General features: G+C 44.4%; 7 protein-coding genes across 7 annotated transcripts in view; 5 read left to right on the top strand and 2 right to left on the bottom strand.

The window, feature by feature from the left end:
- Positions 1-1,706: 1,706 nt before the first annotated feature.
- GGI43DRAFT_311545 (uncharacterized protein) lies at positions 1,707-2,831 on the top strand. Its single transcript, XM_083201706.1, has 2 exons — positions 1,707-2,145; positions 2,224-2,831. The coding sequence occupies exons 1-2, from the start codon at positions 2,006-2,008 to the stop codon at positions 2,525-2,527; spliced, it is 444 nt and encodes a 147-aa protein (XP_083062672.1). The 5' UTR covers positions 1,707-2,005; the 3' UTR covers positions 2,528-2,831.
- Positions 2,832-6,213, bottom strand: GGI43DRAFT_311542 (uncharacterized protein). Its single transcript, XM_083201705.1, has one exon. The coding sequence runs from the start codon at positions 6,124-6,126 to the stop codon at positions 3,136-3,138; it is 2,991 nt and encodes a 996-aa protein (XP_083062671.1). The 5' UTR covers positions 6,127-6,213; the 3' UTR covers positions 2,832-3,135.
- Positions 6,214-7,721: 1,508 nt separating this feature from the next.
- Positions 7,722-9,701, bottom strand: GGI43DRAFT_311536 (uncharacterized protein). The gene is made up of 2 exons (XM_083201704.1): positions 9,499-9,701; positions 7,722-9,433 (listed from the first exon to the last, which is right to left on the bottom strand). The coding sequence occupies exons 1-2, from the start codon at positions 9,574-9,576 to the stop codon at positions 8,105-8,107; spliced, it is 1,407 nt and encodes a 468-aa protein (XP_083062670.1). The 5' UTR covers positions 9,577-9,701; the 3' UTR covers positions 7,722-8,104.
- Positions 9,702-11,932: 2,231 nt separating this feature from the next.
- Positions 11,933-13,736, top strand: GGI43DRAFT_381816 (major facilitator superfamily domain-containing protein; the record flags this gene model as incomplete). The annotated part of the gene is made up of 3 exons (XM_083203170.1): positions 11,933-12,119; positions 12,183-12,465; positions 12,542-13,736. 3 exons carry the CDS (start codon positions 11,933-11,935, stop codon positions 13,734-13,736), a joined length of 1,665 nt encoding a protein of 554 aa, XP_083062669.1.
- A 939-nt stretch (positions 13,737-14,675) lies between these two features.
- On the top strand, positions 14,676-16,216 carry GGI43DRAFT_381815 (uncharacterized protein; the record flags this gene model as incomplete). The annotated part of the gene is made up of 3 exons (XM_083203169.1): positions 14,676-14,878; positions 14,942-15,287; positions 15,353-16,216. The coding sequence occupies 3 exons, from the start codon at positions 14,676-14,678 to the stop codon at positions 16,214-16,216; spliced, it is 1,413 nt and encodes a 470-aa protein (XP_083062668.1).
- A 228-nt stretch (positions 16,217-16,444) lies between these two features.
- GGI43DRAFT_399661 (uncharacterized protein) lies at positions 16,445-18,080 on the top strand. Its single transcript, XM_083205370.1, has 3 exons — positions 16,445-16,802; positions 16,886-17,174; positions 17,241-18,080. Exons 1-3 carry the CDS (start codon positions 16,587-16,589, stop codon positions 17,627-17,629), a joined length of 894 nt encoding a protein of 297 aa, XP_083062667.1. The 5' UTR covers positions 16,445-16,586; the 3' UTR covers positions 17,630-18,080.
- Positions 18,081-18,362: 282 nt separating this feature from the next.
- Positions 18,363-19,746, top strand: part of GGI43DRAFT_421597 (P-loop containing nucleoside triphosphate hydrolase protein) — a gene marked incomplete at both ends in the record, with an annotated part of 2,153 nt that continues 769 nt past the window's right edge. The window contains 4 exons of the mRNA XM_083207984.1: positions 18,363-18,801; positions 18,877-19,199; positions 19,255-19,308; positions 19,395-19,670. Of these exons, the coding sequence (XP_083062666.1) occupies positions 18,363-18,801; positions 18,877-19,199; positions 19,255-19,308; positions 19,395-19,670 (1,092 nt within the window). The remainder of the gene's footprint in view (positions 18,802-18,876; positions 19,200-19,254; positions 19,309-19,394; positions 19,671-19,746) is intronic.

Below are 19,746 nucleotides of genomic sequence, written 5' to 3'. Positions count from 1 at the left end.
TACTCTACTTACGGATAAAAAGACGAGCCTTGAGTGAGGGGTCGCAAAGCTTTTTCCTCTTTCCCCCTGGATAGAAAAGTCGAGAAGAGTCCCGTCAGTCAAAAGTAAGTTGCCTCGAAACTGAAGACTTACAAATATGGACATACCTACCTGGGTACCGGTTTTCGGCCCTCGGTAAGATATGATGTTTACCATCGACGAGTTACTTGTCACGACTTAGATCATAACTGACTTAGACTTTATTTCCACCATTTTAGGCGAGGTGCTGCTAGGTCTAAAGTATCTATATGTAACGGTGGAGATACTCAAGAATTACGCTTACAGGTATTCTAGCGCATGAGCAATGTACTCTGATTTTGCGGCGCTTTGATTGGCCCAATTACTATTAGTATCTACATATGTCACGAAGTCTTGCCTTACTACAGAGTACATGTATCCCAACGAGATAAGCGAAGAGATATTATACATGTATGCAGCTCCCACCTCCTGCAACAGATGTGATATCTTTTCATCGACGCCTATCTCTAACCTGGATGGTTGTCGGAAGAATACGGAAGTCGTTCAAGACATTTTCAACTATGGCTAATTCGAAAGCAGCACTATCCATATAGATATATTTTACCGTACTCCGCCTATAATATCGCGTTGGAAGAGACTATCCTTGTTCACTAATGTATAGAATTAGTTTGAGACTATAAATGCTCTAGCCTCTCCTAGGAAATATGCCTTGACTTAGCTAGAAGTGATACATTTAGCTATTTCCGTCCATCAGTGCTCCCATTAGTATTAGTATGTCGCTATGATTGGTACTCAATGGCTTATAGTAGACAAGTTGCGAGATTTGCAGTTTATTGTCCTAACGTATGTGGAGTTCTCCAGGGCTGTGTCAAGGCAAGAAAAGTGTGGAAGAAAAAGCCGTCACACACAAACGCCAGGCAAAGAATGCCTCCCCTGCTATAATAGGAGCCTAAATAAAATAAAATCTTGGCTTTTATTATTAATAGCCTATAGATGTTAAGAGGATGGGCTTTTACTTGATTATATTGGAACTTTTGTCGCTTTTTATACGCGATCTTCATGTTAGCTATTCGCATTGTATAGTGGGGTGTGTTACGTGTTTCCCTTCCACTGCATGCTAGGATACAATGCATGGTTAGAGACGAACATTTTGCAAGCTGGAAGTTCTCCAGCTTTGTTCCAGGCCCATTGCGAGTGGACCCTGCCACCCCCCTGGCTTCCTACGGCGATTATACCGTATGAGCATAGGGAGGGAGAATTGGGAATCTTTACCAAATATATCGATAGCATCGTTAAATTAGTTATATAGCTTACAGAGAAAGCCTATTGCATCAAACATGAGAGGCGTTGCCATTGCGCACCTTCATCAGGGTGTCATATGTCTTCGAGTAGTATAGCGAGCGTTATTCAGAATATACTCATTTTAATAGCCAACTCAGAGCATATTTTAGATATAGAGCATTTAATACTACGCTGCGAACAAGAAAATATGAGATATCCTCAAGTTCTACTCTAAATAGGATACTTTACCTTCAATGGAATTTGCGGCTTGCGGCGAACTACTATTGCTATTCGTGGAATTATAGCTAGGAGTTTGAGACCGTTGCCTGAATAGTAACACGTTAGGTCAGGCCACCAACAGAAGTCTGAACCTGGATCATTTGGGCTGCTGCGGTTTCATTGTGAGGGGAGATTAAGCTCTAGATTATGTACTAGTCAGATTTTGATGATTTACTATTCCGCGCCTAGCTTAAACAATGAGCCCCAAGGCTTGGATGTCAGCTTATAGCTCAAAAGATATGACCAATACATTGGGTAGGGTATACGATATACTTTTTCTTGGAGCTCTAGACGCCTATATAAGTCTATGTAATATCTCTCTATTCGATGGCTATATTCAGGACTATTTCTCCATTTTAATTACTATCTTCGAAGCTTCCTAAGTCGTTATCTTTGACCCCCGCAGATTTTCTATACGTATCAAAACATGGCAGAGTCTCAAGTCACCAAACACAGCGCCCTCTTCAACTGGCTAGGGGAAAATTGGGGAAAGATTTTGTTTCAGCCAGATGATGATCTCGCACTCAGCGCATTCGACAAGACTTTTGCAAAAGATATAGTCATCAAGTCAGCATTTCTACCCCCATGCCATGCCTCTGCGATACGATGCCTCTATATCGATGACTGACTCGTACCCTTTGATAGGATCAACCACGACCATGCCCCCCGCGAAGCTTATCTCGCGTACGTTACCAGCACCCGTGCGAACTTCGACCTGACCCTACTCCACGCCATAGAAGTCAAAGTTTGGGAATCTCCTAACGGTGGCGGTTCACTTGTGTACGATGGCGAGCTCAAATATCATGATAAAAAGACCGGAGAGGAGCAGACTGGCCATGTTGTAATGATCGTTGATATCCGTAAAGGTGATGATGGAGAGCTGCAGGTTGTACAGACAACTGAGTGTGTTACTAGAAGCGAGGGAAGCGTCAAGACATTCGAGGGCTAAGGGGGATTTCAATAACACGTCTAAAGAACGCCAAATGCTGCCAAATCTCCTAATTGCGCCCCCACGGTCGTGTCGCCAAAAGAAATTCGTAATAAACCTAGCAGAAAATTACATGGGATTGGAGAGCTACATTAGAGCGATGCACATATACTGAAGACTTCATTAGGCCGAATGATATATTTTTATTCTAAAAATTTCCATCTCTTCTTGCGCTGAATGTCCTATCATGTCATTAGACGTCTAAAACAGATTGACAGCGAGCTTTAGACACTAGGTATAGTCATCTTCTTCGCCGATTGAGTTACGCGCCTTAGTCAATCGCTTTTTATCCTATCCACATCATATGTCGTTAGATATATGTATTTCGTAAGAAGTGCATACGCTTGATTTTTGTCGCTTGTGCCACCGAATTTGCCATTCGTGTCTTTCTTGTTTTCTTCCTGAATAAAATTTAGTTTATCATTTTAGTAGCCGTATATTGCAACGCCTACACGCAAAAGTATATTCTTTTTTTTTAACATCTAACCTTTCTTTCTCTATTTCTCGAAATTCCCAAAACCACATATTGGTGTCCTATCTGCAAGGCGTTAGTAAGCGGCAGCTTAGCTCTAGATGTCACTCAGACCCTTCAAAGACTGTCGCTTTCCCAGACCATAGAGATCACCAAATCGCCAATTCCTTTTCTGGTGGTCTTTGAATTCCTGGATCACCTTGAGATGCCCCTCTCTAGTCGCCATAGCCAACGCAGTGTCTCCATACCGATCCACAATAGCTTCATTGGCGCCTCCATCGAGAAGATGCTTCACAACATCATAGTGGCCTCCAACGGCGGCATCCATTAGAGCCGTCCTTCCCTCTTTATCTTTCGAATCGACTTGGACTCCTCGATTGAGAAGTATTTTGACTACTGCCCAAGACCCGCTTCGTGCAGCAGCCATGAGAGGTGTTCTTCCACTGTTATCCGTTGCGTTGACGCAAGATCCTTGATATAAGAATAATTCCGCTAATCCTAATCCATGATAATCCTCTGCAGCTATAAGGAGAGGAGTACGCCTATTTTCATCCACTGCCTCAATATTAGCCCCATGTTGAATAAGAAACGATGCCATATCCTTGTGACCCGAGGCTACGGCAAGGACCAAAGCGGTTGGGCCAGTATCATCAGTATTAGATGTTTCTTCTATAAAGGCACCACGTTCGAGCAAAAGTTGGACCACTCCTTTGTAGTCTCTTTCAGCTGCAAATGGAAGCGGATTCCGAATAAGACGCTCCCCAGCTGTCATGAATTGATCCAACGCTTCACTCACGATGAGCTTCTTATCTGTAAACTGCTTTGGTCGGTATAGTAATAGCCAATTCAACACAGATGTGCCAAGCTTCCTAATAAGCTCAATCGCCGCATTATGCTCCACCCTAACGCCATATTTTCGTTCTTGTAAAAGCTGCTGGATGATGAATTCTCCACTTGATTTGTTCTGAACCACCGCCCTGGCTACCTCGCCGGTTATAGTTGCCTTAGATCTCCTTGACTGAAGAAACTGCCTCACGCTTGTTGTGCTGCACCATCTGACGAATACTGCAAACTCTTCGCTTGTAACTGTAGGATTTTGAACTGCTTGATGTTCAAGAAAAAGCTGAAATGCTTCTTTACCCCATGGCGCAGATCGTTCATCTGCGTATTGAGCCACCTGCTCCATGACTTCAATACCTGGTTGTCGGTAATTAAGAACCAATTTCAGTAATTCGATCCCACTGGATTTATTGTAAATGACAGCACGCATCATTTCAGATGAGAACTCTAAGCCGTTTGGCCTTCTGTCGAAAAGAAATGTCAATAACCGTTCCCCACATTGTTCATTTCTCGCAGCATTTTCCAAGAGCTTTTGTGAGACATTGATGTCTTTCTCAAATCGTTGAAAGATCAAATGTATCAAATTCTCGGCCTTTTTATCCATACTAGCTGCCGTTTCAGCTAGCTTGGTGATGTCGTCGCCTTTCGCCAATGGCAAAAGTTGTTCAATTATTTTATCGCCGCATCCCTTGTTCCAAGCCGCGTCTTTAGCTATCTTCGAGATGTTCATGTCCTTAGCGTAAGGTAACAGTAATCTCATTAATTCATCTCCGCAGCCACTATTTCTTGCTGCAGCTTCAGATATTTTGGGGACATTGATGTCTGTGGCGAATGGTAAAAGGAGCTCGAGCACTGCATGTCCGCAGCCAGTATTTCCTGCTGCAGCTATTAAAATTTTCTCTGTAATGGCAAGCTGGTTATTTTGATTGCGAAGAATGACTTCAACGACTTCTTTGGCTGCAGACTGATTCTTTACCGCTTGCATGATCATTTCCTGGCTCGTTTCAAATTCGCTTCCTCGATGTTGATAGAGCAATTCCGTTGCTTTTCCGCTTAAGTCGTGAGAAACTAGATTGTAGATCATATTCATATCAATTTTGAATTCGGGCCGCCTCAGAAATAAACTCATATTGCTTGTCTTGGAACTTCCTGCGAGGGCTGAACAGCTCTGAGAGTTTAGCAAGTTTAACTTCGCTGCAAGAGCTCGTACATCTGACGGTATGTATTGCCTTTCAAAGCTCTGAAAATCATCTAACTCGCAATAGTAAATGAAGCGGATAACATCGCGAGTGAGCTGTTCCTCAGACTTCTCGTAATCTGGTAACAAAGCTTTGGAATCTCTTGCATCTGAAGAAATTCCTCTTAATGCATATATAAGATCCCGCGACTCCGTGGCCTCGCTCGTACCGAACATCTTCAATAAGGTGTAGAGACTATTGCTTTCGCTCCACCAAGTAGATTCTCTCCATAGCCCTGGCATGATATCTAAAACTGCCTGGCAGTGCGCGCTAGGTGTAACGTTCAACATTAATGGAGCGATGGCGAAAACACGGACTGGAACAGATTGTGTACCGCAACATAGCAATGCAGATTTAGCATTTGCCACTTCTTGTAATATCCAAACTCTTCGAAACCAGGGTCTGTCCAGTAGAATCTTCAACCCTTGGCGCTGTAGTTGTTCTATGGTTGACTTTTCATAGGAGAAGCTTAGCTCCAGGTGAACTTTGCCCCAGAGAGCCTTCCATCGGTCGTCTTCTCGAGCCCAGGATCTGCATTGATGGCGGATACTCTCTTTCTGCAGGAGCTCCATAGACCTCATAAAGACATTGGTCTCATCTGTTCCAGACCCAAGCCAAAATATTACACGGTCGGCTTGCTTATAGATCTCTCCCATTTGTTGAACTTGATGACTTCGCTCTTTCAGATTTTTCTGGTTAATGCATACCGCATCTATCCACAGTATTCTATCTTCATCCCGCTGGCGAAGCTGCTGAAGCGCGAGATAGAGATTTACCGTGACGCTCAGCGGCTTACCATTTACAACGATGTTCTCTCGAACATCGGGGAGGCCCCAGGTATAGGACAGAGCCTCGTAAGAAATTGAATCATCTCGTTCGCACAGCTTTGCTTGAAAAAGCTCACAGACCACCTCGCTACCAATTCCTCTGCAGAGACGAAGGAGCCGAATCGCTGGGCCACTAAAGTCGATGGGCTCATAACTATATTCGCTTGGTGCGGTATTTTTCATTTCGCCCGATCAATGATGCGATTAATCTGAAAGCTGGGATTAATGAAGAACAAAAGGAAAAAATTGAACAACTGCCACAAAGTGCACAAAAAGGGATCTTAAATGTTGGTAGTTTTCAGCTTTGCAAGCTTGACACTCTAGCGACTAACCACAAAGGCTGCATAGCAGAACATAGCCACAGTCACACGGCCACGCTGCATGTACTAGTAGTTAGGCACCACTGGACTAAACAACTATTTCTTTCTCATCTTAAGAAACCCGGCTAGTTTATACTTAGTTATTAAGCTTAGCTGATGATCAACTATAAAGTCGAGCAAAAATCCGTGTTCAATATTACCAACCCTGAGTAAAGCCATCAATTGTTGTAAGCAATAAATCCTCTCTAAGAATCTGCTCCTTCTTTCCCTTAAGTTCATCAACGTCCCATTCAGCCCAAACAAATCTTCCATTCAAAAATTCTGATTCATTGGAAGCAAGCCACGCAAAAAATTGGCCTGTAAGCTTTCCATCTGTCATGCCGGTAGGTGGTTCTGCAGCACCAGACTTAGCGAAACCATCGGATTCAATGCTACCAGGGTGGCAGTTAATGAAGCGAACATCCGGATGTTCAAATCGGATGTGTTCGAAAACCCGTACTTGCCCCAGTTTGCTTCCAGAATAGCCTGAATATCCATGTAGTGGAAATCGCATATGAGCAGCACGTGTAGAAACGTTGAGGACAATAGCACTCTTGCCCTCAGCCTTAGCTCGAAGCAATTGTTGTGTAACAACTGCAGTGCCCAAAACATTAATCTCAAAACCAGTCCACCAACTCCTTAAATTTTCTTTAATGAAAGGTCCTTCATCTGGGAAGTGGCCAGCGTTATTAATTAAGACGTCAGGGACACCAAATGTCTTAAAAATAAGCCCGATCTTTACCTCATCGGTGATATCAGCTGCAAATGCCTCAATATAGTGTTGGGAAAAGCTTCCTCAAAGCGCTTTTTAGCCTCGTTAATACGCTGAAGGTTACGACCAACGAGTCCAATCCGTTGTGCGCCTGCTGCCGCAATTTCCCGTGTAATATGCTCGCCTACGCCTCGACCGGCGCCCGTAATAAGGAAAGATTTGCCAGTAAGTGGATTGGCCGCCACTATGTTGGTAAGGGCATCATAGGGTTTAATGTGGGTTGTAACAAAAGAGGCCATGTTTTCCGTCTGTCAAGTTGTTAATGAGAAATCGTTGCAAGAGAAACTGTTGCAAGAGAATTAGTTTCTTAATCTTGTATTAGATTGTGTATTTATATCGTTGCCGAGACCGCCAAACAACGCTGTTCCCGCAGCATCAGCATATGTTTGAGGCAATGTTGCTTAATGCATTGCTAAACTAGAGCTACTTAGTTGGTTCAATAATCACTTTCTTACAAATCATTTTAATGACTTCAAGAATAGCATGATTGAGTGCTTTCGTTGTATCTCTAACATAGAGCTATTAATCGGCCTAAGCGGAATTTTGAATAAAAATGCCGACGCCGCCTCAGAAATCAATGAGTGTGAACGTGGTAAAACTATCATGCATAGTAGTACTAGATTGTTTACATAAAGTAGCCTAATGATGTGATTGGTGTGTGCCGTACACTTGTAATGAATACTATTAATATCAGGGTATAAACTTTTACTTGGCGGCTGGGTTGAAATTCGAGGGGTAAAGGGGGAAGAAATAAGGGTGGGCCAGCCTATGCCAACAAATCGTTTTAAATTGAATATTAAGCAGATATAATTGATCGTTTGAGAACTCACGAAACTACGTATATTGAATTAAATGTGGACAAGAGACGAAAAACCAGTAACATAGTGAGACTGCTGCGGTCGACGGTCGACCTCAAGGCTATATTGCAGAATCTACCTCTCACCGACCTGCGTCTCTTAAACACAAAACTCAATTATCTGCCACCCTCCTCTTGTTGTGAGACTACTGTGACTCAAACTCCGTTCTCATATCATGATGCTCTTATTTGGTAGTCAATTTGGTTATTGTTTTCCCAAGTTGGAATCGAAGCAGCTTCGAGCAAATCAGGCAAACGGTCTTTTCTATACCCAGGCCCATAGGTTAGACAATGTGACGCTTGCGTAACTAGAAGCCTTATGAAAGTTGATTCCGAGAATCTCACAGTTCGTGTTGTAGAGGCTTGTTCGGTTGAGGTTGCCGCTGCTCTGCTTCCTCCTTTCGACACAGCGGGGAAAAATACATCTGCACTGATCAAATTGGGGTTAATCGTGAAAAATGGTTCCGACTGTGCTTCGCAACACTTCTCCTGCTGCCCTAGGTCGATTTCGAGGACATCTTGAGCTATTCTCCTCATGCCATGGTATAGTAAATAAGATTCGACGCCGTTTGCATTAAGTAATGCAAGATGTGGGCTGGTGCTATGGATTGGTTTTGCTTGAATGTCACTCAACGCATCGGAATCTACAGAAGGATTCAGCGTTGGAATATTGCCAAGATCTTGAGTATCCAGGATCTCAAATCCCGCTACACCCTGAAATCCCGCTATGCCCAATCGATAGGCCTCCCGCTGCCCTGGACCCAAGAACCATCGAATGTTAGATAATAGTTCTTCTCTCGAGTGTAATTTAAGCGCATAGCCAAATATATTCTTGGCCACATCCGAGTACGATATATCGTTTGCTTCTAGCAGAATGTAGTAGACATAGTATAGGGTGGCCTGGATGATGAGAGTACTTATGGACTGAGCTACGGGATACCTAACAGCCTGGCTAAGAGTGGCCGTGTATGCAAACGGTAGGTCCGTTGTCCAGCCGTTTCCCAGCACGTTCGTAGGAGGCCCAGGTAGCTCGGGAAACAAGGATGAAGATGAATCAAATTGATCGAGAAGACTCCAAAGGTTGCCAGAATTCTGTTGCTTCAAGAGTGGTAAGTTCGAGGCTTGCTGGGATGAGCTTGCGTCTTCCACGACAGCTGCTGGCCCAGCTGTACCCTCAGTACCAGGATTACAGATCATGTGCGGAGTTGATTGGCGCATATCAACCTGGTTTCCAATGTTTGGAGAATCATCCCATATTTGATCTGATGAGGTTGCAGCCAAAGTAAGAAAGGTGTGGATGCACTCTTGGAGCTTTCCTGCTAGTTCAAGATCTCTTTTCTTCCGATTCGAATGAATAACATGATTCACGAGTGTGAGGAAGGTGTCCCCCATCCGTTCAACTGTGTTCTCAAGTTGTGATATTCGTAGCTCATTCGCAGCCTCAGTGGCCCTTCTACGAGCTCTGAATATACTTTGAGCCTGCCTGTTCTTTTCTCTTTGTATCTACGCATCTAGTAAGCTTGCATTGTTTGATTACATCGTTAGGACGCCGAATAGTAATGACGAACCTTTACGGATGAAGCTGTAGCATTTACTTCTTTTCGGGGACGTCCCTTAACTCTCTTAGAAGCTTCCGGTGCGGACATATTACCTCGAAAAGCAGTTAGACGATGGGGTATTACTGCCAATGACGGTCAAAACAGTCAAACATGCCGTTTTGAAGCTAAGACACGGAGCAACTATTGATACAAACTGACTAAGCGTAGGAGATGCTTACTCATCAGTTACTTGTAAGCTGAAAGATTTTAGAGTTTGAATCGGCAGTTTACGTATTGACTCCGACCGATGGAGCAAGCTAGCCCACGTACAAGCCAACAGAGACTAGCAGCTCTTCAACTATTGGTGTTTATAAGCTAGCGTAGTTTTGAAATTCGCCCTTTCAGGCTATGGCAGTATTGTTTGACCGAATTGACCGAATTGATTTACTAGTATAGGCTTTTATTTACAGATTCAGAGGTAGATGTTAAAAATTGCTTTTCGTTTGTGTAGGTGCTATTACTAATATGGTGAAGCTACGTTTGGTGACTAGTAAAGCTAGGTGAGCTGGATTTGTGATTACCATAATGTAGCTTCAGAGGGTTAGCTGGGGGCATAAGAGAGAGGAGTGTTCGACAATAGTTTGCATACAGAAATAGAATCTACGCTGATGAATTGCCGATAAACCTTCTGCGGAACTGCTGGATTTACTTTAGCCCATGCGTGGTCTCGTTTCTGACCTCTGTTTATCTATTTCCCAGCCTTAACGGGGGTGGATACGAAATAAGTGAATATCTGCTCTAGATTATTAAGATGGTTCGTCAAAACATAAATCCAGAATGAAAGAGTGTCCAACGACATTGGCATATTTTCCTACCTTTTTGCAGAGCTACTGACAAGGTATCTCTTAGACATAATTCGCAGAGCGTTTGCAAATCACTCACTGACGAAATAAAAAAAAAACTCGATCCTATCTGTACAGAGAGTTGCGCTTACTTGAGCTTTAGGTCCGTGTAGAAGATGTAACACCTCTTGTTTTTTGGTGTAACTTCATCGGTTGGGGCATTTGCAGTGAAGCTGGTTTCTTATCTAATATTCGCCCTATATATGTTGTTGCAGGGCGAGGAACAGATTTCGCATCTCGACGGCTCCAAAGGGGATCGTACCAAAGACTATCGCAAAGCCTCGAATTCTGTCGCTGTTGAGATCCAAAAGCAAGCCCTGAAACAAGAATATGCCCTAGACGCTATTGTATCCCTCAAACAACGTCCGTCATAGTTAAACTGGTGGATCCTGTCAAAGGTCGTTTCAGCAGGGTTCTTCCACAAGAGTTATAATCACAGGTCGCTGTCGGAATCAAGACGACTGTCTCTTTTGCATCAGGACTGTGGGGGCCAAACATTACCAGTTCCGAACGTAAGGTCAGACAACTCACTGCGCTGAAGTCGTTCGCACATGCATTTTCCCACTATCTCTCTGATGCTTTGGCCAATAATCTCATTTCGCATCACCTTTTCGAGGGTGTTGAGGGTGGGTTCGGTGGAATTTCCATGGTGCTGAAGGATCTAATAGACGGAAAGAATAGTGCGAGCAAGTATGTTATCAGTGTATCTGAGTAAGATGTTATTGCACCAGTTCACTTGACATGGGACAAAAAGAGAGAAGGTGGTTTAAACACTTTAATTGATCAATGGTTATATCAACGAGCCCAGCTATAATGTTGACGCAAGCCATGCTACCAGAATGTTTTTGGCTCAATGTAGAATATAATTCTTGAGATCAAGGATAGATAGGTTGAATTTCTAAAGCTTCGTCTGAAGATATTTCTGCTTCATTGTTTACTTTAATTCGAAATGGATGAAAAGATAATAGTGGACTGGCTGCTGTGCCATACATATCTTTTAAAGCGGGAATTTTAGTAAAATATCCGATTGCTTTGTCATTCACCGTAGTAGTAACAGCAATCTAGTTTTATATCCCCTGGGAGTGTGCTAATGGTCACGGAAGATACTTATAAGTTTTCCGTGTCTCCACACGGACTAATGGCGATTTATGTATCAATATTTATAAGCATTAAGAGAAACGAGGCGTAATTAATGTATTGTTATACAATATGTGCTGGATTTTGTACTTCCTGTATATGGAAGTAAGCAAGCTGTCTCCGGAACTAAGTCAAGTACTAAGGGTGAAGCCCAGATTCTTTTCAATGAGTTCCACAATATGAAATTTAAAAATCAGTACGATTTGAAATCTATCGCTGTAAGTAATGCGTAGTAATTCAGGTGTAGCGTAGTTGTAGATTCTGCTACATCTCAAAAACATCATAAGATTCGACCGCGCCAGTCTATAACGGAAGACAATTCTGGACAAACATCACTATTTATCCTAATTGTTTCAAATCTGTTCGGAAAGGGGAAAAAGAAATATTGCAGCTTAAAAAAACATTTCTAAATACAATTGAAGCCAATGAATCTACATAAAGAGGCGAATCCAGTCATACTAGATGGCAATTCATCTGACGACACGGAAAATCAGAGGCCACCTCAAAATGAGAAAAAGGCCAACGATACGGCACAACCCACGCAGCAGTCTATCTCGTCCTGGAAATGGATTTCTATTTGCGTTGGGTTGTATCTCACCGCTCTTCTATATGGTATGGCATAAATGCAGACAAAAAAAACTGCCAGATTCCCAGCGAGCTAACAAAAACCAACAGGTCTAGACACATCCATAGCAGCAGATGTCCAAGGCCCCATCTTAGAGTCTCTGGGAGAGATTGAGAAGCTGTCCTGGGTCGGCATTGGCTTTCCTATGGGCTCCGTTGCCACCATCCTCTTGCTCGGCTCCCTGTATGGCTCTTTTGATATCAAATGGCTCTATCTTGCGAGCATAATCCTATTTGAAGTCGGAAGCGCGGTATGTGGAGCTGCACCTTCGATGAATGCCATGATTGTTGGCAGAGTTATAGCGGGAGTTGGAGGAGCTGGAATGTATCTTGGGTGAGATGTGGCCCCAGCTTGTAGCACATATAAACTGCATAATCTCAAGAGTCTCATGCTGACAAGCTGTATCTAGCTGCCTCCACTACATATCCGTCTTCACTAGTCTTAAGCAGCGTGGTTTATACAATGCTCTCGTTGGGCTATGCTGGGGGACTGGCGCTATTCTTGGTCCTGTTGTCGGCGGAGCATTTGCCAGCAGCGCCGCCACTTGGAGATGGGCGTTCTATATCAACTTGGTACTGGCCGCTGTTACCGCACCAATCTATGTGTTCTGGTTCCCTCACCACAATCCTCAACCTACAATATCAGCAAAGTCGAAGCTGGTAGCTGTTGACTGGGTTGGAGCCGTATTGAATGCGTCTACCTTTACGCTCTTCATGGTTGTTCTGGCGTATTCTGGTACCGTCTGGGAATGGAGTTCTGGTAGGACAATTGGCCTTTGGGTGGCTTTTGGCGTTTCTCTCGTCAGCTACGCAGTTCAACAGACGTTTTGCATCTTCACGACTGAGAAAAACCGACTGTTCCCCGTCCAATTTCTCAAACGACGTACAATGCTTCTCCTCTATTTTACGACTGCAAGTGCCTCCTCAAGTCTATTTGTGGCAGTCTACTATGTACCCTTATTCTTCCAATTCACCAAGAACGACTCTGCGATCATGGCTGCTGTACGCTTGCTGCCCTTTATAACGCTCAATGTTAGTTTCACCATGTTCTCCGGCGTCTTACTACCAGTCTTTGGCTATTACATGCCATGGTATATACCTTCAGGGGCCCTCATGTTGATCGGCGGCGCGCTCATGTATGTTGTGACGCCCAGCACAAGCGTTGGTGCAATATACGGGTTTGAGATTCTCATAGCCGTTGGCTCTGGTCTTTCGTCGCAGCTTGCCTATGCAATTGCGCCTGCCAAAGTGAAGGCGCATGAGGTTTCCGCCGCTATTGGTTTTATCAATGTAGCGCAGCTGGGTTCGATTTCCATTGCATTAGCAATCTCGGGTTCTATCTATCAAAACCTTGGACTTAAATTTCTTCAGACTGCTTTGCAGGAGTTTAACTACAGCGAGGCAGATTTAAAATCTGCACTTGCTGGCGCTAAGTCTATCGTTTTAACACATAGCAATGCACATGTGAAAGACCTAGCTATTGGTGCACTTGTTCGAACAATTAGTTCGCTCTATGGCCTCGTTATTGCTGCAGCAGCTTTAACCTTACTTAGTGCTGTGTTTATGAGATTTGAGAAGTTACAGCTAGAGCTCTCAGCAGGCTAGGAGTAATATCTTAGGTACATGTAGTTTATTTCAAGCTCGGTTAGGTTTTTCTTCTTCTGTGGCAGCACGGTCCTAGCTGAATGTGTCGGAGCTTTTTGTCGCCTGACAGTAATCAACATTCACTGAATGCTTATTAAAATATATGGGATATACCCGTTGGTATGACTTTTAGTAAACCAACTTTTCGGCTCGCCTCAAAACGAAAAGTAGGTTTACTGAAAGTCATATCAACGGGTAATAGATTTTTGGCTTCATTTTAAATAAATTGAATCTGTATTTACTTTACACAAATCCGGCTGAGACAAACTCTGACTGCAACGATACTCATACCCTCAAGTAAAACAAATCTGACGAGTACAGCATTGGAATCTTGATTCATGTCAATATTTTTTCTATCCTTGCAGTGTTGCCATATTTTTAGTATTTGACAGCGGAAGCGAAGCTCCGAGATTGCCTCCTCCCCACTCCCAAAGACTTGAGATTGAGTAATAAGCGCCTAAGGAATACCCGCGTCCAAACAAAGCGAGCGACCTAATTATATCCAGGAACAAGGAATACAAGCTGAAGAAAAAATCCCTATACGAGATGAAGAGCTAGTGTTGCTAGTGCAAATAGTTCCGAGCACTATTAAGGGGCAGTGACATCAACATCGCACTATATCTCAGCCGCAATACAAATGCTACAGGAGTATCCCCTCGCTGGCGCTCGATTTGAGCTACTAGTGGCGTATTTTAAGCCAAGAAACAACGCCTAATTGATTAGAGCTGTAATAGTCAGATTCGAGATCCAACCAAGGTAGAGTGTATTGGCAAAATTGATGTTTTTTTGACAGCAGCAAGCTTTTATATAGCATGCAATACGTATCCTTGTTATTAAGGCCATGAGTGAATCTTCATTCAGCAATCCCTCTGAAGCATCGTCGAGTTCGAAACAGCCAAAATGATGCTAAAGATAGTCGTCAGCGCGCTTGGCCTCGTCGCCAGCGTAACCGCAACTCCTTTAGAGATTGCTGAACGCAGCTCCTGTAGGGATGACAGTCTCTACAAGTGCTTCGCTGATTACGAATATGCACATTCGGCGTCAGCATATTGCTCTGCCCTCGCGCCGTGCACCAAGACAGTTACGGCAGTGAAGCCCACAGTGTAAGTGTGCTCTTTATATTCCAGATTGATAAGAAACAAATGCCAACAAGAATTGCATAACAGGACAAAGACTGTGTGGAAGGCGCATACCGCGGCGACGTCAACCTGCCTCATCAAGTCTACGACTACTGTCTATACAGAAACAGTCCCATCGTCTACGGTAGTCAAGACATCAACATATACAGAGACGAAGACATCGACGGCTACCGCCACTGTCACGGCCGGCGTTCAAACAATTGCGCCATTGAAGAGAACTGTCGCAGGAGGAAAGCCGCAACCACCGAAGTGTATGCTCAAAAAGTGCTCCCCATACACTCCTGAACGTATTACTGCGGCATGCAGCTGCATCAACGTTCCGCCTAAGACGGTTACAGTCACTCATACTGCCTGCTCCTCTACCAAAACAGTCGTATGTCTTTCTCAGGACATCTCTTTCATATTATTCATTATGGCTGACGATACTCGATATCTTAGACTTCTACTTCGACGACGACACCTAAAGTTACAGCAACATCATGGCATACTGTTGCCACAGCATTAGTTAACGGCGTCACAACTACATGTACGACGACAACTATCACCACGACTGCTACTACGACTACGACCACGACCACTACAACTCCCGTAACACTTCCTTATACAACTCCTGCTACTACAACTACTACTACCACTCCCGCTACTACTCCCGCTACTACTCCCGCTACTACTCCGACGACTACTCCCGCAACTACCCCTATAACTACTCCTGCTACAACCCCTATTACCACGGTGGCTGCTACTACCTCACCTTCAGCGACAAATCTCATTCCTGACGGCGATTTCTCATCTGGCTTGGGCGCCTGGAGCCAAATCAATTCTAATACAGACGCATGGATCAACCCGTCCGTCAGCACGTCCCACAGCCCTGGCGGCGATTCACCCAATTTCGGCGTCACCAATGTAGCCGTAGCAGGGCTGTTCTTCATCGGCAGCCCCAGTTTCGCCGTTCAAAGTAGCTCTACCTATACGTTTACATTCCTTGTATCAAACAGCGCTACTGATTCCTCCTGGACCGGTTATTTGGGAGCCACAATTGACTGCGGCTCATTCACCTTGGCAACGGCAGACATGACCAAGGCAACAATCGGACCCAACAACTATATGGCCAGCTCAACCACGTTCAACACACCCACTTCTGCGGATCCACAGACGCTGGAACAGCTGGGTGGATGCCAAGCGCAGATTGTCTTCCATTCTGGCGTTCAACCGATAAACCAGTGGTTCTTGGCTAATGTTGGTGTTTCTTATGTTGGTCCTATGGCGTCGCCTCCGCCTACGTCCTCGGCGGCGGCCCCATGAGAGAGAACTACGGGATACAGCGTATAAGTATAGATATTAATAGACGACATGAATAATTTATGAATTCCATCTCATCAGCATAGAAAGATACCTAATTATAATAGAATGAGAAAACTTTTTTCCCCATTACAGCTTTGCGATTTATGTGCGTGTGTTTAGATCACACGTTGGCTTTGGCTTGGTCGTGGCAACGCTATGAATAACCTGACAATTTGAATGACATCAGCCACACAGCCAAGACACGGATCGATCTATTCCAGCACCAGCACTACACCCTTTGATCCTTCATCATTTCATCGCAAGACGAAAAAAAATATCTTAGTCATTTTATACATGCCAACATCTCAATTTAGAGAGTAATAAAATTAAAATGAGTTCTGATAAGTCCTTTCAGCCCACTCTAAGCGATATCCTGGTCGTGCGCGCAATGCTGGCTCGAACGGTGATCCTCCCAGAGCTGGTGGGAACCATCCTGGACTACGCCGAATATTGGGCCCGATCATCTGCCAAAGCTCAGCTGAACGAAGTTATTGCTGCGCGCTGCATAGGGCAGGGAGAATTTGATTACGAGGAATTCCAATTTCTGGTGAGCAGACTCAAAGGAGAAGCGGGGGAATGAATATACATGTACACTTCAACGAAGCTGACGAGGCACTAATAACGCTATAGCTTCGATCTTACCCTGTTGGCCTGACGGAGCGTGCTTATGAAGGCGGAAATGATGAAGAATTCTCAACTACGATCCCTTCTCCTCAGCCTGTCTTTAAAGAATTTGATCGAGATTTTTTCCAGCAAGTAATAAAGAATGCTTCCACGTTCAGCAATCCAGCGCGAAAGATTGTCTTTCGGATCCGCAGCCACGATCAAGGTTGGACGACGGACGAGGTGCCAGGCCCGTTCATCGACGCCAAAACGTGGTTTGACGCCGGTATTGAGAGATTCGATGCTAGTCACTCCGGTGAGTATCATTACGACGGTGAAAGAAATAGCACCTCCCCGTACTAATATAAAAATCGGCCCGCAGCAGATGACAATAACATGAGACAATGGACTGCGCGCAAATTGGGAACAATTGAGCCACAAGTCAAGAAAGCAGAAGACCCTCACGAAGGCCTCGATTATCAATTTCCCTACACGCCATGGAAGGGCCCATACGAAATCCAGCGTAACAGGACGGCAGCTATAGATTTTGCAGATTACGAGGTTACTTGGACATGCTGGGATGTCATATCGCCAGACTCTCCAGAGGCGCTAGGGTTGATGGAGGAGGGTAAAGGGAGGAGGGCCGGTGACGGCGAGTTTGTGAGAAATCTCAAGCTGGGAGACGTCGTTACTGTGTGGGGGAGAGCAATGCATCGCGGGTGGAGAAACACTGTTGAGTCTGTTGAAATTGACATTTATTGGGCGCTTTAGACGAAACCCAAGATTAGATCTAGAAGAGAAGATCAACCAACATACGAATAGTCTTCTATTATCGCGGCAAAGGGCTGATTCGCATTCTAGCTTCGAGATGAGTGCCAACATGACTGCCCAGATTTCTTTGTAGCAACGTGTTCTCTCCACGTTGTACGACTTGATATGCTCTTTAGTGTCACCAAAGCTTTGACACTTTGGTGACATTCGCAGAATCACCTTCTTAGTATTTTTAACACAAACGAAGGAAATGAATGAAAAGATACTAGGATCCGCTTTATGCACCGACACATGTAGTAGCTTCTAGATATATGCTGCAAACCTTGCATTGTAATATCGAATCTGTGATTAGATATTGACTGTGTTGCCATATACCATGACAGCATGCCACGTTTTGTGCTGGGTTGAACCTGGTATTTGTTTTACCGTCACTGGCAACTATATATTAAGGTAAAACAAGTGAACAATTACACGGATATCGCTGTGAAAAACGCTTCAATTACACTTCAGATTGCCCAAGCAGAGCCCTACAGCTGCCTGCCACAGCACTCGCACTTGCCGCTTTTATTCCCAGGCATCAAAGTTATACCAACACGTGATTGCCGCATATGCAACAATTTCTATTCTCTGCGCTTTGAATCTTGGAATTTTTCTTCTCAATAGCCTCCACGAACCAAGAAAAGGAGGGAGAGATACAGCTACAGCTCCTACAATGTCAACTACCGGTGGCGACATGGCCTCCAGCCTCCCCAGCGGCACCACGCCTGTTGTCACAAAGCTCTATGAGCAAGAATTTGTTCACTGGTCAACCTTTGCTTCCGAGGCAGAGCAAAAAAATGCGATGGAAACGAAAATGGCTGACATGCCCATCGTGCAGCGCTTCACACATAAACACAAATCGTGGGTCACCAAATCTTTCACAGTCAACAGCCCTCTCATGCGCAAATTATTGTCAAAAGTCTTGGAAAACTACCAAGATCTCGACCTGGGATGCGAGAAATGGACTTTCAGCTCGCCTTACATTCCTCTCGTTCATCGCTGGCATCGACTTCAAGACTTTCTCCAGACTGCTTCTGATCCGGCCATGGTCAAAGCTGCCCAAGACCTCATTGACTTTTTGCTTCCCCTTGTCAAACCTTCCGTCGAGGCCCTTGAACAGACACGTCTTAAAGGTAATGTTGCTTTCGACGTTTTATGGCATGTCTTGTCACCCGGACAGCTTGTTATGGCTAAGATTTCCGGCTAAGATGCTATCTGCCGTATCACCAGGAACCGCAAGCGAGCCCAACACACAGACAAGAACCGCTGGGAAATATTATTGAAATATATAGATTGGGATGGTGACCAATTCGGTTATAAGACAATGGAGACCATTATCGAGGATTATGATGGCCATCGCCGTATCCAATCCTTACCTATTTGGCCCATTTCGTTTGCTACTGATCCAAGTGCCATCAGATCCAAGATGATTGTTCGTGGTCGCAAGTTTGAGGAAATGCGAACTTATCACTTTATGCAGTATGAAGGCCGAAAAGTTGTCACAGGGGGAGACGTAAAAGAAGAAGAGCCAGTAAGAGCCTACTCGTTTATTTAAAACTTATACTTTTTCTGATTCACAGTTACAGGTCTCTGGAAGAGTAATTATGGATGCTTCGGCATATTACACCAGCTGCAAGATCGTAAAGCCATATCTTCTCCCTTTTGACAACAAAGAAGAGGAAATCTCTGCCAAGGAAACTGAAGAAAAAGTTCTCATACAGACGAGGACGATGATTGGGAAGAAGGAAGCCGCTGTTCGCTCGACGATAACAAAAGCAATAACTCAGAAGACGAATGTATCTTTAACAAGCTCAAGCTCAAAGAGAAGATCGCCGATACGAAGCCTGAGCGCACACAAGTTTTCACTCCTCTTACCGATGAACAGTGCCTTCTCACCAATCCCTGGGTTCCTGGTTTCGACCTCAAAGCCAAAGAATGGGGATTATTCATAGTGGAAGAGATGAAAGAGATCGCCTGGAACGACGATGCCTTTGAGAATTTGGTTCTTCCGGGGGGGGGGGGGGGGGGGGGGGGGGGGGCAGGGGACGGACAAAAAAAAACAACAAATTTAAATTTTG

This window comes from Trichoderma evansii (genome assembly GCF_050947405.1).
Source record: "Trichoderma evansii strain SZMC 28006 chromosome Unknown GGI43scaffold_5, whole genome shotgun sequence".
Classification (NCBI taxonomy): Eukaryota; Fungi; Ascomycota; class Sordariomycetes; order Hypocreales; family Hypocreaceae; genus Trichoderma; species Trichoderma evansii.
This window is presented reverse-complemented; position numbering and strand designations above follow the sequence as displayed.

Excerpts from the sequence above, each read along its gene's own strand:
- GGI43DRAFT_311545 (XM_083201706.1), top strand. The coding sequence starts at position 2,006 with ATGGCAGAGTCTCAAGTCACCAAACACAGCGCCCTCTTCAACTGGCTA. Across the intron at positions 2,146-2,223 it reads GCAAAAGATATAGTCATCAA|GATCAACCACGACCATGCCC; the intron begins GTCAGCATTTCT and ends ACCCTTTGATAG.
- GGI43DRAFT_311542 (XM_083201705.1), bottom strand. The coding sequence starts at position 6,126 with ATGAAAAATACCGCACCAAGCGAATATAGTTATGAGCCCATCGACTTT.
- GGI43DRAFT_311536 (XM_083201704.1), bottom strand. The coding sequence starts at position 9,576 with ATGTCCGCACCGGAAGCTTCTAAGAGAGTTAAGGGACGTCCCCGAAAA. Across the intron at positions 9,434-9,498 it reads CTACAGCTTCATCCGTAAAG|ATACAAAGAGAAAAGAACAG; the intron begins GTTCGTCATTAC and ends CTAGATGCGTAG.
- GGI43DRAFT_399661 (XM_083205370.1), top strand. The coding sequence starts at position 16,587 with ATGAGTTCTGATAAGTCCTTTCAGCCCACTCTAAGCGATATCCTGGTC. Across the intron at positions 16,803-16,885 it reads ACGAGGAATTCCAATTTCTG|CTTCGATCTTACCCTGTTGG; the intron begins GTGAGCAGACTC and ends ATAACGCTATAG. Across the intron at positions 17,175-17,240 it reads ATTCGATGCTAGTCACTCCG|CAGATGACAATAACATGAGA; the intron begins GTGAGTATCATT and ends ATCGGCCCGCAG.